Source organism: Patiria miniata, unplaced genomic scaffold (assembly GCF_015706575.1).
Source record: "Patiria miniata isolate m_02_andy unplaced genomic scaffold, ASM1570657v1 HiC_scaffold_28, whole genome shotgun sequence".
Classification (NCBI taxonomy): Eukaryota; Metazoa; Echinodermata; class Asteroidea; order Valvatida; family Asterinidae; genus Patiria; species Patiria miniata.
Genome location: NW_024037067.1, coordinates 4,682,079 through 4,696,510, shown reverse-complemented (window position 1 = coordinate 4,696,510; position 14,432 = coordinate 4,682,079). Strand labels below are relative to the sequence as shown.

Sequence of the window (14,432 nt, the reverse complement as noted above, 5' to 3'; positions counted from 1 at the left end):
TCCATGACTGTTCTTTAAATTCCTTTATGTCAGGGATCATGTAGTCAAGTCCATCCTAGAGCACGCTATGCGCGCTCTAGGATCTTTGGTCAAGTCCGTCACAAGTCCAGTCTACGAGTACTGCCTATACAAGGATGAAAAAAAAAATTGTAAAAGGTAATTTGAATAATTGCTGAATTGGGAGTTGGGCCGGAGGATTGACTCATGCAGGGAATTGTGATGGACTCGACCGTGACCTCCATTGCAAAATGTGTTATACAATAAATAATTCTGTAAGCAAACATTTCAATTTTGTCACGAAAAGAGATCAGAAATAAAACACCGAGAACCACTGACACGTACCGACACTAGTGGTAACTTTCCACGCCACCGCGCGTAGGGGCGCTCGACGCTCGTGTCGTTGGTACCCACGCTTGTTTCCACCATGTTTTCACATATGAGTGGGAGCAGCGAATTAGCAGACGATCAGCTGTTTTGAGCTCGCCGACGCCACATGCACGTGAGTTGACGTTACGGTCATGATTGTTGTGTTTAATGTTGTTTGTTTTCGTGCTTTTTACATCACAATATAAGGATCAAAGACAGAGGTATAACAGAACAATTTTTGACTGCTGTGATGTGGGATATTACGTTTTTAACGCCCAGAGGGCGCATTGCACTCGGGCATTCGCCCGGGTACGCGTATACATACGGTATGCGCCACTCGGGCGTTCAAAACGTCATATTGTTGGTGTACCCTAACGTGGCGCAGCCCCTAACGTGGCGCACTTGACTTTTCGCCCATAGCGCCCTGCTAGAGCCAAAGTTTTATCTGACATTTCACAGTGTGAGCATTTTCATCAAGTTCTAAACATTCCTGATCATAAATCGTGAGTTTATCAACCCATTACAAAGTCAGAGACATTTATTGGGCGCGACTTTTTCGAGTTTAAGTGCACTGGCATTGAATACTTTGCAAATATGCGTCCAAAAATAAGAAAATAATTTTCTGACAAATTACTTGTTGGGGGTACGTAAGTAAAGATAATAATGGTTTATCAGAATTTATCAACCTTAAAGAAATAAACGGTTAACTTCGGATTTTCCGAGATTTATTCATTCGACAAGTGTTCCTCTTTACTAGGGAACATGTTGGGCAAATTTCGTGCCCAATTTCCGGACGCCACTGTTTTTTTGTACTTCAGACTAAAATTGTTCAGAAAGTTTCAACAGCATAGTACCAGTATTTACCTCAGTGAATTTGAAGTTTGTCAGCAAAGAAGTTTGGCAACACCTCATGAAGAAAATCGGGGGAAACGTCGAAGTGCGCCACTTTAGGGAACACCACCAAGGGAAACGGAAATTAGTCCTGTTCCCCAAAGTGGCGCACATTTCCCCTGACGTTCCTCAGGCAGTGTTGCCAAACCTCTTTGTTGAACAACGTCAAATTCATCTCTCAAATACCATTACCGTAAACGATGTTGCTGTTGTACCTTTGTGAAGAAATTGCTTAAGTCCACAATTCAAAAACGGTGGCGTCCGGAAATTGGGCACAAATCCGGCCGCGTTTTCCCTAATGTCGCGCACCTGAACAAATCTCGGAAAATCCCACAATAACATTTACAAATTTCTTTAAACTTGATAAATTCCGATAAATGTTTATTATCGCCACTCACACATCCAACTATTCGTTTGTGAGAAAATCATTTTTTGACGCATTTTAAAAGGGTTTCGACTGTGCACTTCAAAATATAATCGGAAAATCACGCCAAAATAGAATTTCTCTAGACGTTTGTAGAGCGGTTACGTAAACTCAAGATTTGTGAACGGGAATGTTTAGAGCTTGATGAAATTTCACTTGCTGTGTAATTGGAGGTAAACATTTTGCTCTAGCAAGGCACTAGAGGCGAAAAATCCACGTGCGCGACATTAGGGTACATCAAAAATAAAAATTGAATGCACGCTGTTAGTGTAACTAATAAGACTAACACTCGTAACTACACCTAATAATTTGCATATAATTTAAAGGACGCTGTTACCGATCCACGCTGTAAAATTGGCAGCATTAGCATTGTTTATGCAGCGAATCGAGTGTTTAAGGTAGAATCACTTACATTTGGTGTCGTTGAGATTGCCTTGTTTACCACGGCATTCGGTTCTGAAAGCCGCGAAAGCCTTGTCACGAAGCGTGGTCAGATCATCACCGGGTGTAGCATTGATCATGGCGCTACACATCTTCCCTCGTACGGGTAGCAAAGAGAGGGTACTAACAAACCCAAAAGCCAAAACGAACACCAACATTTTTACGCGCGTTTCCCATCTCCAGCCAGCAGTTCTTGACTTTGGTATCTGCGTCAAAACGGCGAGCGCACCACTCCCCATCGAGACTGGCATTTGTCAAGTCAACTTTTGTTTAAATTTGTTGTCACATAGTTTCCATAGTAACCGTAACAATGACTTTTGTGTGGAATTGGTTTCCATGCGGTCTGAGTTTAATAATGGTTCATCAACGTTGCTCCAGCCTAACTTCCTATGTTTAATTAAACAAAAATCAAGCTACTCAACCGATAGGCGTGTTTAATCGCCTCCAGCTAACACAAAGGGGGTCAAAATGTTCCCTTCATCACTCCGGTTACTCCATGCCCAAACGACTCTATTGCCTATTATCCTTTTTTTCCAATTAATAACAGTTGAACTTACAAACTTCTGTATAAGATCCCACACTACTCCGCATACAGCGTGTTATTTTTTTTTAGCGATTTTCATTCTTGATGTGCATGCAATAGAGCGACATATCAATGACACATTTTGTCTGTTACTGCATCTCCTCTTTGATCTAGTAACAAGCAAGACATACATCAAATCTCATTATTTACATGCTGTGGTACATTTTGTCGGGTGCATAGACATGCACTGGCGATCTTATCACCAGTCACTCAGTATATGTAAAATACACCTTAACACCACGGATAACTTAAATATATATCATTTTTTCTTAACTACGATATTGAGATAAAAAAGGAACCTTAATACATTCGCTTTATATGAATCACTCTCTATACACTTGCATTATTAATGCATTATTACTACCAAGCTGACAAAACTGCAAGGAACGTTTACTATTAAAGACTTGTTTACTTAAGATTATACGCATATCAATTACATAGTGAAAACAGCGAACACTTACAAACAGTCACTTCAATACAACTCCATCTGTGCGTTATTTCATACAATATGAAAACAACTTACGATCAGTAATCCTACATTCATTTCTACGATATAATACATCAATCGTTTATAGGAATCAGTATCATGTAGGGTGTTTGTGCCGAGTTGGCTTCCATAAGGACACGTGTGAATACACTGTGACTTAATTACTTGACAATATTGAATTAAAGTGCTTTAATTTTGAGAACTACCAAAGTGGCAAAAGTGAAACATTTGCAAGGACCAGTTTAGACTACAAGCAAATATAAAAAACCCAAAACATTAAATTTTATAGGAATCAGTATGTAGGGTGTCACCCTTGTGCCGAGTTGGCTTCCATAAGGACACGTGTACACTGTGACGTTTGCATGTCTCGGTCGTCTACTTGGCCATAATGTTGAGGGAACGGGGCGCCATTTTTAGGGTTGACCCACAAACACACGTGAGTATAAGTTTATTGCCGTGAGTATACGGGTTACTATTTTGGTAAAATGCCTCTATATACGTATTAATTCAACTGTCCGTACCTCGTCACACAACACCCTCAGTAGACCCATTGCTTTTGTATTCTTAGGCACAGAATTGGTAGAACACCCAGTCCGCGGATAAGCCTACAACACTCCAAGCACTTATACCAAGGTATACCGGCGTTGATATGATGCGCTGATGATACGCAGCGGCGTCCCACTCCAAGAAAGCCTCCTCCTGTCCTCCTTTGCCGACGGTCACCACGCCGTGTCTGAACTCCATCCAGAAGGGGCGACTTTCAGTAGCACTGACGATATCTACCTCGATGTACTCTGAGCGCCCACCGAACAACTGACGGCATTCCGGTTTGTCAGGCGAAAAACAGGCTCGGATGACCGACCGACTTGTCGCCCCCCAGCCGTCTATGGCTAAATAAAAACAAAGGTTTTCGGTGATGTCATTAAGATCTATGTGTTTTCAACCGGTTGATATATCTTATCAATTATATCGCTTTCACGAGAAAATGCGTTCGCCTACTGGTTTCACGAGATTGCTCTCCTGCGTTCAAACGAAATAAAGTTCGCATGCTCCCTTCAGAACTTCATGACATTACCACTAGGCCGTTGAGGCCATGTACCTGGATCCCACAGTGGATCTTGCGATACACTTAACAAAAAAGAAAATAAGTAACTAAACTATAGTTCAGTGGTACTCACTTATCCAGGCAAAGACAGATGCGGTTGTCTTTTCCTCCGCCAGGACGATAATGGCATCGCGTTCCGTCTTCACGTCGAAGTCCAACCGGAAAGGCGCCCTCAGCGGCTGCAGGATGAACTTGGCATCTGGAGGCGAGGACGCCTCCGATGTGAACGAGCAAGCTGTGCGATACCCCGATAATAAATTTACAAACTGACAAAACCAAAGCATATTCATCGGGCTATACGATACGTGTGTTTGATAAGAAGATATATACTACACATTAATATGACACCGGGTTACCACAAGGCCTTCTATTAGAAACATTATATGAGTACTATGGTGTTTTCTGAAACTTGAGGGCGCTGTTTGACGGAGTAACTGTACAGGTTTGAGAACACATATACTTGTGTCTGTTAGACTGACATTGAACCTTAAATCAAAATGTGTATCTAAATGAAAATGGACATAACATGTAAAAAAACATTACCCAAAATAAAAGCCTTTTTTTGAGCGAACGATTGCTTCACTGCTTGATATGAATATTGAATACCCCCCCCCCCCAATAAATGACGATACTAAAACTAAAATGGAAAAATAATTGCATTTCAAGAAATTTGAATCACGATAAAAACTCCATTGCACGGTCCTGTAAGGGTCTATTCGATTAGATGGAGCCCCATGTTAAATCTGATAAAGAGACTAAAACTGTTACGTCTCCTCCTAATTTGCATACCTATCACATAAACGCTAGCAAACAGATCATTTTAGAGGTAGTTTTGCCACGCTTACATTGATTCCTCTCATAAAAACCTCTTGCTTCTAATTTGGCAAAACCACCACAAGTCTGAGATTTTCCTGTAAGACAACATACTATAGTCGCGCTTTCAACAGGTTTTTATGGAGTAGCATCACTTACATTTGGTGTCGTTGAGATTGCCTTGTTTACCACGGCACTCAGTTCTGAAAGCCGCGAAAGCCTTGTCACGAAGCGTGGTCAGATCATCACCGGGTGCAGCCTTGATCATGGCGCTACACATCTTCCCTCGCACGGGTAGCAAAGAGAGGGTACTGATAAACCCAAAAGCCAAAACGAACAGCAACATTTTACGCGGGTTTTTCATTTCCAGCCAGCAGTTCCTCACTTTGGTATCTGAGTCAAAACGGGAACCGCACCACTCCCTGGTACGATGAGCCTTATGTCAGCAAAATGAACTGTTGTCGTCACACAGTTTCCACGGTAACCGTAACAATGGATATTGTGTAATTGGATCATCCGTGGTAAATCCGGCCTTATACCACGTTTTCTTAATTATAAAAAAGGCCATTTCTACTCGTCATCGATATTCTTACTTTGATTCGCCTCCAGCTAATAAACGGGGGATTTAGACTTAGAATTTAATTTTATTTCTTCTTCGCTTAATTGGCCACCACTCCATGCCCAATTGACTTCGAACGTTTTTCAAAATTAATAACAGTATTAAAGATCTTTTATAAAGAGTAGCTCTACATTTAATATATTCGACCCGCTTCGCGGTGAAGGCGGCTGTAGCCACGGCTTCGATGCCCGTCGCACGCTTCTCTGGCGATCAACTCGCAAAATTGTAACTCGTGAACACACGCATATTTACGTTAATACATACGTAGTATGGACATTCCTTTGTTTTCGTGTAGTTAAGAAAAACCTGTGAAAAGAACTCATTTTACTCACACTGTGAAAACTCTTTCAACACATTTTGGTTTGATTCCCTTTAGTGTTTCTCTTCATTTTGCCACAGATAAACCTAAACCAAAATGCCTATAAACCTGTTTTTCAGAGACGGGGGAACCTGGTGTGGACGTGGGCAAGTCCACACAATGTCGCTGCTACCCGGTTTATGTGGACCTCTTTTGTTAGGAAGTCCACACAGTGAATGTAGTGCTTGGACACATAATTGTATTGCATCGTTTACATAGGGCGTATATATTTTCAGCGGTATTCATCCTTGGTGTACATTTAATAGAAATGACAATTTGCTAAAATTGTTGAAAACAAAAATCGATTTCAATTACTGAGTAAATATCAGTCTCTATAACACCAACATTTTACGCAGATTTTTTTTATTTCCAACCAGCAGTTCCTCACTTTGGTGTCTGCGTCAAAACGGCGAGCGCATCACTCCTCACCGACACTAGCCTTTTCGTCTGCAAAATTACTCTTCTTTAATTGTCGTAATACAGGCCTTGTTTCCAGTAGTCGTAACAATGGTTATTGTGTGGAATTGGTTCCCATGGGATCTGAATCTAACAATGGTCCGTCCACGTGGCTCCAGCATATATCTTTTGTAATAATGAAATATCAAGCTACCCCATCGATAGCCGTCTTTGATTTGCCTGCAGCTAATAAACGCGCAAGTACTATTTTCTTCCCTCGTTGGTTAATTGGCAGTCACTCCTTGTCCAATAACATTCGACTACATTGCCTATTTTTATTAATAACAATTGAACTTCTTGCGTGCACACAAACAACCGTATTACATCCTGCAATATTCCACATACATGTACAGCGTTTTGTTTTGTACAACGATACTGATCCTTGGTGTTCATTTAATAGATCGACATCAATTACAAATTGATAGCTGTCTCCAACTCTTCTGTGGTGAAGTAACAAGCAAGATATGCATTAAATCACATTTATTATATACATGCTGCGATACATTGGTTGGGTGTATAGACGTGTACAGGTGACCTAATCGCTAGTCACCGAATACGTGTAAAATAAATCTTAACATTATGGAACAATTGATAAAATTTAATAGAAAAGATATTTTCTGTACTTTTTTAGAACGATATTAAAACGAATTGAAATCACAGAAAAACAAACTCAATACATTTTTCTTCGCTTATATGAATCACTTTCCTGTAAATTACACTTGCTTTACAATAGTTAAAAATGCTTTACACCTACCAAACTGAGAAAACTGCAACGTTTGCAAAGACTTGTTTACTTAGATTATAAGCATATCAATTAAAAAGAGAAAACAGCAAAAACTTACAATTTTGAATCACTTCAATAAAATTCCACCTGTACTTTTTTTCATAGGATATGAAATCAAATTAGGATCACAAAAACAACCCTACATTCATTTCTACGATATAATACATAAATTATATACAACGTTAGGCCCTATTGCACTTGCTTAACAATATCATGGTGAATAATGGTGTTGTTTTAGAACTACCAAAGTGACAACAGTGACAACAATTTGTAAAGACCAGTTGAGACTATAAAAGCAAATAAAACGAGAAAAAAACCCAAAACGTTTATGGGAATCGGGTAGGGTGTCAACCTCGTCCCCACTTGGCTCCCATGAGCGCACGTGTAAACACACTGTGCCGTTTTTATGTCTTAGTCGTCTACTTGGCCATAATGTTGAGGGAATGAGGGCGCCATTTTTAGGGTAGGCCTACAAACAGACGTGAATATCAGCATAAATATTTACGTGAGTTTACGGGTTGCTATTAAAACGTCCAAAATCACATCGTTTAAAAAGTCTGAAGATTATATATATTTTGTAAAATGCCTCGATATACGTATTATTCCAAAATGTAATACAGTGCCGTCATGCGGCCCATTGCTTTCGTTTTTTTAGCCACAGAATTGGTAGAACACCCAATCCACGGGTGCATGTTCCCAAGCACTTATACCAAGGTATACCGGAGTTGACATGTTGCGACGATGATACGCAGCGGCGTCCCACTCCAAGAAAGCCTCCTCCTGTCCTCCTTTGCCGACGGTCACCACGCCGTGTTTGTACTCCATCCAGAAGGGGCGACTTTCATTCGCATTGACGATACCTACCTCGATGTGCTCTGAACGCCCACCCAAACGCTGATTGCATTCCGGTAAGTCAAGGACGAAACAGGCTCGGATGGCCGACCGACTTGTCATCCCCCAGCTTCCTATTGCTATAGAAAAACAAAGGTTTTTGGTGTCATTAATCAGTTTGCGCTCTTCATTTTCGTTTCACTAGCCAGCTGAAGAGACTCTAGTTGAGAGACTAGTGAAGCAGACACTTAGGTCCGCGGGCCTTTTCAGTAGTCGGCAAAAGAATTTAATCACAGAGAATAAAATTAGACAAAAATTGATTAACGAAAAACACCTCAAAATCCGCATTTTTTTCTCGTCACGAAAAAGTGGGTGGATAATTATTCAATAGCCCACCCCCATGGTCAAAAAGTGTGTGTGGGGGATATATATCCCCATCCCCCAGAATTTACACCCCATGCTGGAGAATGCGTATGGAGTCTGTGTCCTGTAGTTTTCTATGCTGTAAAAACGCAGAGCCAGGCGATGTTCTTCCTAAAATAAAGTTTATACGCAAGCAATATCAGCGCAAGTTACCTTGGCGCAACGGCATGAGATAAGCCGAATGCGCGTCAGTCAGACTATTTTTTTTCTAAGACCGGCTTGCTTTAAAATGCGCAAATCCGTGGTTTCGCAGAAACCTTGCATGCCCTGTTACAATAATTTTGACTCGCCAGGTGGACTACTGAGAGAATGATTTCGACTATAGTCCTCCGCTGTTTTTACTCGCATTTGGCGAGTGGACTACCGGTACCGCTAAGGTCGAACCCAGGAAGGTTATTTTGATTTCCAAACCGGATTATCTCCTTTCAATATATAGCTTCCACGAGAAAACATGTTCCCTTCGATGGCATCCCGACATAGATCGCGTTCGAACGAAATAAAGTGGCTAGTCCCCTTTCGAACTTCATGACATTTCTCCCAGGCTGTTGATCCCACACCTTGAGTGGCTCTTGGCCTTGTGTTTTTACGATATGCACATAAAAAAGGAGGCAAAAAGAAATGAACCATTAGTCACCGACACTCACTTATCCAGGCAAAGACATCTGCTTCTGTCTTTTCCTCCGCCAAGAATATATTGGCACTGCGTTGGGCCTTCACGTCGAAGTCCAACCGGAGAGGCGCACTCAGCGGCTGCAAGATGAACTTGGCAGCTGGAGGCGAGGACGGCTCCGAAGTGAACGAGCAAGCTATGCGAACCCAAGGTAATGCAGACATATTTAAACGGGCAAAATAGAAATATATTCATCAGGCATTGGCAACAGGGTTTAACCACAAGGGCCTGTTTCTAGGCCTTTCATTCTTTGTAAGGACCGTCATGTCATGGTGTTTTGTTACATTTGAGGGCGCTGTTTGATAGGGTAATCCACTGTACAGTTTTGGATATGACTTGTGTCAAACTGACATTAAAGTTCATAACATTTCGCCGTGGACCTAAATAAAAAACGACATAACATGTAAAACAGAACATTAACCGTTGCCAAAACTAAATTCCCTTTTATCTTAAGCCTAAATTGAAATCGCTATTTTGCTTATGAATAATAATATTTAAAGAGATTGGAATAAGCGTAAAAACAAATGTGACTGATCTTTTTAGAAATCTGGTATTGCTAACAAATGCATTGATAGAGCAATTAAGTTACACATATTCTTTGTCATAAAACCCTGTGTTTAGTACACGGCAATGCTTCTCAATTTGTTATATAGTAACCACAACAATTCTGAATTTCCCCGTATTAAAAGACAACATACCGGTATAGTTATTATTATAAACGCACTTTTAACAGGTTTTTATGGAGTAGCATCACTTACATTTGGTGTCGTTGAGATTGCCTTGTTTACCACGGCACTCAGTTCTGAAAGCCGCGAAAGCCTTGTCACGAATCGTGGTCAGATCATCACCGGGTGCAGCCTTGATCGTGGCGCTACACATCTTCCCTCGTACGGGCAGCAAAGAGAGGAAACTAACAAAACCAAATGCCAAAACGAACGCCAACATTTTACGCGGGTTTTTCATTTCCAGCCAGCAGTTCCTCACTTTGGTAACTGCGTCAAAACGGGAACCGCACCACTCCCTGGTACGATGAGCCTTATGTCAGCAAACTCCGCATTTGTCGTCATACTGTTTCCACGGTAACTGTAACAACGGCTATTGTGTGTAACTGGTTCATTCAGATTGAACAAGCCTTACTACGTTTTCTTAATTATAAAACTGTCAAGCTACTCAATATAATCAGTTTATATTCTTACTTAGATTTGCCGCCACTGTTGTCTTCATACTGTTTCCACAGTAACCGTAACAATGGCTATTGTGTGTAACTGGTTCATCAAGATTGATCCAGCCTTACTACGTTTCTTAATTATAAAACTGTCAAGCTTCTCCATATATATTCTTTCTTAGATTTGCCGCCAGCTAATAAACGGGTGGATATTAGCTAAGAATTCAATTTCTTTCTCCTTCGCTTAATTGGCCATCACTGCCCATCCAACCGACTAAGTTGACTGTTTTTATTAATAACAATTGAAGATCTTGCTGGGAGTATCTCTACATTTAATACACAACAAGGCTTCGACTCCCCTCGCCCGCTTCGCGGAGAACTGGCGGAGAGTTCCATAGGGGTTAAAAGGGGAGTGGCTAACTGGCAAACGGCGATATACGTCAATCCCGCCAGTGATCAACTCGTAAACAACTTGTGAACACACACACATTATGACACCTGATACGTGTATTCTTGCACGCACAACATCTTTATATTTAACACAAACTACTGTATTACATCCTGCAATATTCCACATACAACAGGTTTTAAAATAACTAATAAACGGGCGGAGGTCAATTTCTTCCTTCGTCGCTTAATTGGCAATCACTCCATGTCCCATAACAATCGACTATATTGCCTATTAATAACAATTGAACTTCTTGCACGCACAGTATCTTTATAACTACTGTTACGGTACGACAACCTGCACTATTTCCATATAAAGCAGGTTTTCCTTTTTTACAACAATACTCATCATGGTGTTCATTGAATAGATTGACACCAATTACACATTGATAACTGTCTCTATAACTCTTTTGTGGTGTAGTAACAAGCAAGATATGCATTAAATCACATTTATTATATACATGCTGCGATACATTGGTTGGCTGTATAGACGTGCACAGGTGACCTAATCGCTAGTCACTAAATACATGTAAAATAAACCTCAACATTATGGATCAATTTAATAAAATTCAATATTAAAGATATTTTCTGTAATTCTTTTATACACGATATTAAAACGAATTGAAGTCACAGAAAAAAAAACTCAATTCATTTTTTCTCCGCTAATATGAATCAATCTCCTGTAAGTGACACTTGCTTTACAATAATTAAACATGCTTTACAACTATTCCAAACTGCCAAAAGTGCAACATTTGCAGAAACTAGTTTACTTACGACTATAAGCATATCAATTGAAACAAAGAGAACAGCGAACACTGAACATCATACAATATCAGCTGTGCGTTATTTTACACGATTATTAAAACGAATTGAAATCACACAAACAAACCTATATCAGGCCCCACAGGGATTCCTTTAAAACCTATCAAACCTATAAAAGCCTTTATTTTACTTTCGTTTTTTTTTTATAGTGGCATACATTTCAACAATATTATTTTTAAAAATCGATTTGACCCACGGTTTAGTTTTCGTAATTCCAAAGTCGCTACGTTGTTATATAGGCCCACCTCTCTCAAATCAATTTTGTTGTGCAAGTTTTTCAGAATTTGGCAGTTTGCATGAATTGGGAACTTGATCTAGTGTGGAGATCTTGAGTTGAGCAATGCGCTGTATTTCTGCTACCTCATGCTGAACAAATGCTCGGTTCTGCATCCTAAAAACATTCTGCATATATTCATTTCTAAGCTACTCTTCAAATGACACAATTGTTAATGAAAATCCTTTATAACTACCAACTTTACAAAAGGTGCACCATTTGCAAAGACTAGTTATGACTATAGGCATAAATATTTAAAAACGAAAAGAAAACAGGGCCACACTCACTACGACAATATACCCCTCGTCTGACCACTTTCACGACTATAAAATTATGTTTACCTGACTTAGAAAGGGTGTCAAAATTTACCCGTCTCAGTCGTCTACTTGGCCATTAACATAAAAACATAAAAACGACATTTAAAAAAAATCTGAAGATTAAAGTAGGCCCTGTAATTGCTCAAATGTCTCAATGTACGTATTATTTCAACTGTCTGTACCTCGAAATACATCACCCTTATTCGGCCCATTGCTTTTGTTTTCCTAGCCACAGAATTGGTAGAACACCCATTCTATGGATACCCCTCCATAACTCCAAGCACTTATACCAAGGTACACCGGCGTTGATATGTTGCGACGATGATACGCAGCGGCGTCCCACTCCAAGAAAGCCTCCTCCTGTCCTCCTTTGCCGACGGTCACCACGCCGTGTTTGTACTCCATCCAGAAGGGGCGACTTTCACTATCGACGATGATATCTACCTCGGTGTGCTCTGAACGCCCACCCAACAACTGAACGCATTCTTGTAAGTCATACAAAAAACAGGCTCGGATGGCCGACCTCTGTCTCTCCCAAGCGTTCATGGCTGTAGAATGATAGATTATTAAAAGTTGTAAGTGTCATTTCACAATCGTTGACTGCTGTGATGTGGAATATGACGTTTTGAACACCCGGGTGCTACGCGCCCGAGGGTGTTCAAAACGTCATATTCCACATCACAGCGGTCAACAATTGTTTTGTTATACTATACCTCTGGCTTGGATTCTTTGGAATTTGATATAAAAATCACGAAAACAAACAGCAGTAAACACAACAATCATGACAATCAAATGCCAACTCACATGCATGTCGCGTGCTCGAAACAGTTGATCGTCTGCTAGTTCGCTGCTCCCACTCATGTGTGAAAACATGATGAAAATAGTGTGGGTACCAACGATACGAGCGTTTCACACCGTACGTACCGTACGTACAAAGTCGTAGCACACTCCCTGTGGGATATCACGTACGTGATATCCCACAGGGAATGTGCCATGACATTTTTAAAACTTAACACGTGATCGTTTTAGGCAAATGAAAATAAAGTATTCAAGCTAGAGGTAATAACTTATGAACCCCAAAATGGTCGTGTTATTTTTCAAAGCGGATAATATTTTATTTCAATGAGTTTGTATATCACTTCCACAAGAACGTTCGATTGCCTACGATGGTTTCACGAGACATATCTCGTTCAAAAAAAAATAAATTGTGCATGTCTCCTTCCGAACACCATGAAATTCCCCAGGCCGTTGATCACACCCCTTGAGTGGATCTTGAGATACACTTAAACAAAATCAAACAAAAAAAGTAACTAAACAATAGTTTGGTGGCACTCACTTATCCAGGCAAAGACTGATGCGTTTGTCTTTTCCTCCGCCAGGACTATCATAGCATCGCGGTTGGCCTTCACATCAAAGTCCAACCGGAAAGGCGCCCTCAGCGGCTCCAAGATGAACGTGGCAACTGGAGGCCAGGTCTTCTCCAGAGTGAACGCGCAAGCTGTGTAATCATAAAGAGGTGAGCAGAAGAAAATACAATACGTGTATGTGGATAAGAAAATATGTACTAGCATTAATATGACAGGGCTACCACAATCATTTTAAAGGCCCATTGTTTTTTTAAGAGCCATTATAAATGTACGGGTATTATTGTGTTTTCTGACACTTGAGGGCGCTGACGGGGTAATCCACGAGCTTTCTTGGGATTACATGTATATCTGTGACTAACATTTAACCTTAAATCAGTCTGAGTGTGTACCTCTGTGTACCTAAATAAAAAATGACAGCCCGTAAAAGAGAACAGTGCCAAAAATATAAGCTCCTTTATCTTGAGCCTACAATTACCTCACTATTTGCTTATGAATATTGAATTGTAAACACCCACAGGGGCTTAAAACATCTCCAAAATGGCGATACATGTACCACAATTATAATAAGGGAAGTGAGAAAAATGATTTTATTTCAAAAACCTTTAACCACGGGAAAAAGTCAACTTTATGGCCCTCAGATGAAACCCCATGTTCAATTATGCCCCGTTACTTCGCCTCCTACTTTGCATAGGCCTTTGTATCGATTAACGCTAACAAAAGCTCGTTTTAGAAAATCTAATTTTGCTTATAGGCCTAGTGCACATTGATTCTTCTCATTAAAAAACACGC

The 14,432-nt window shown here is 40.4% G+C and overlaps 1 protein-coding gene across 1 annotated transcript; it reads right to left on the bottom strand.

The window, feature by feature from the left end:
* Positions 1-12,396: 12,396 nt before the first annotated feature.
* On the bottom strand, positions 12,397-14,249 carry LOC119734919. Its single transcript, XM_038208555.1, has 2 exons — positions 13,613-14,249; positions 12,397-12,824 (listed from the first exon to the last, which is right to left on the bottom strand). The coding sequence occupies exons 1-2, from the start codon at positions 13,845-13,847 to the stop codon at positions 12,502-12,504; spliced, it is 558 nt and encodes a 185-aa protein (XP_038064483.1). The 5' UTR covers positions 13,848-14,249; the 3' UTR covers positions 12,397-12,501.
* Positions 14,250-14,432: the final 183 nt, after the last annotated feature.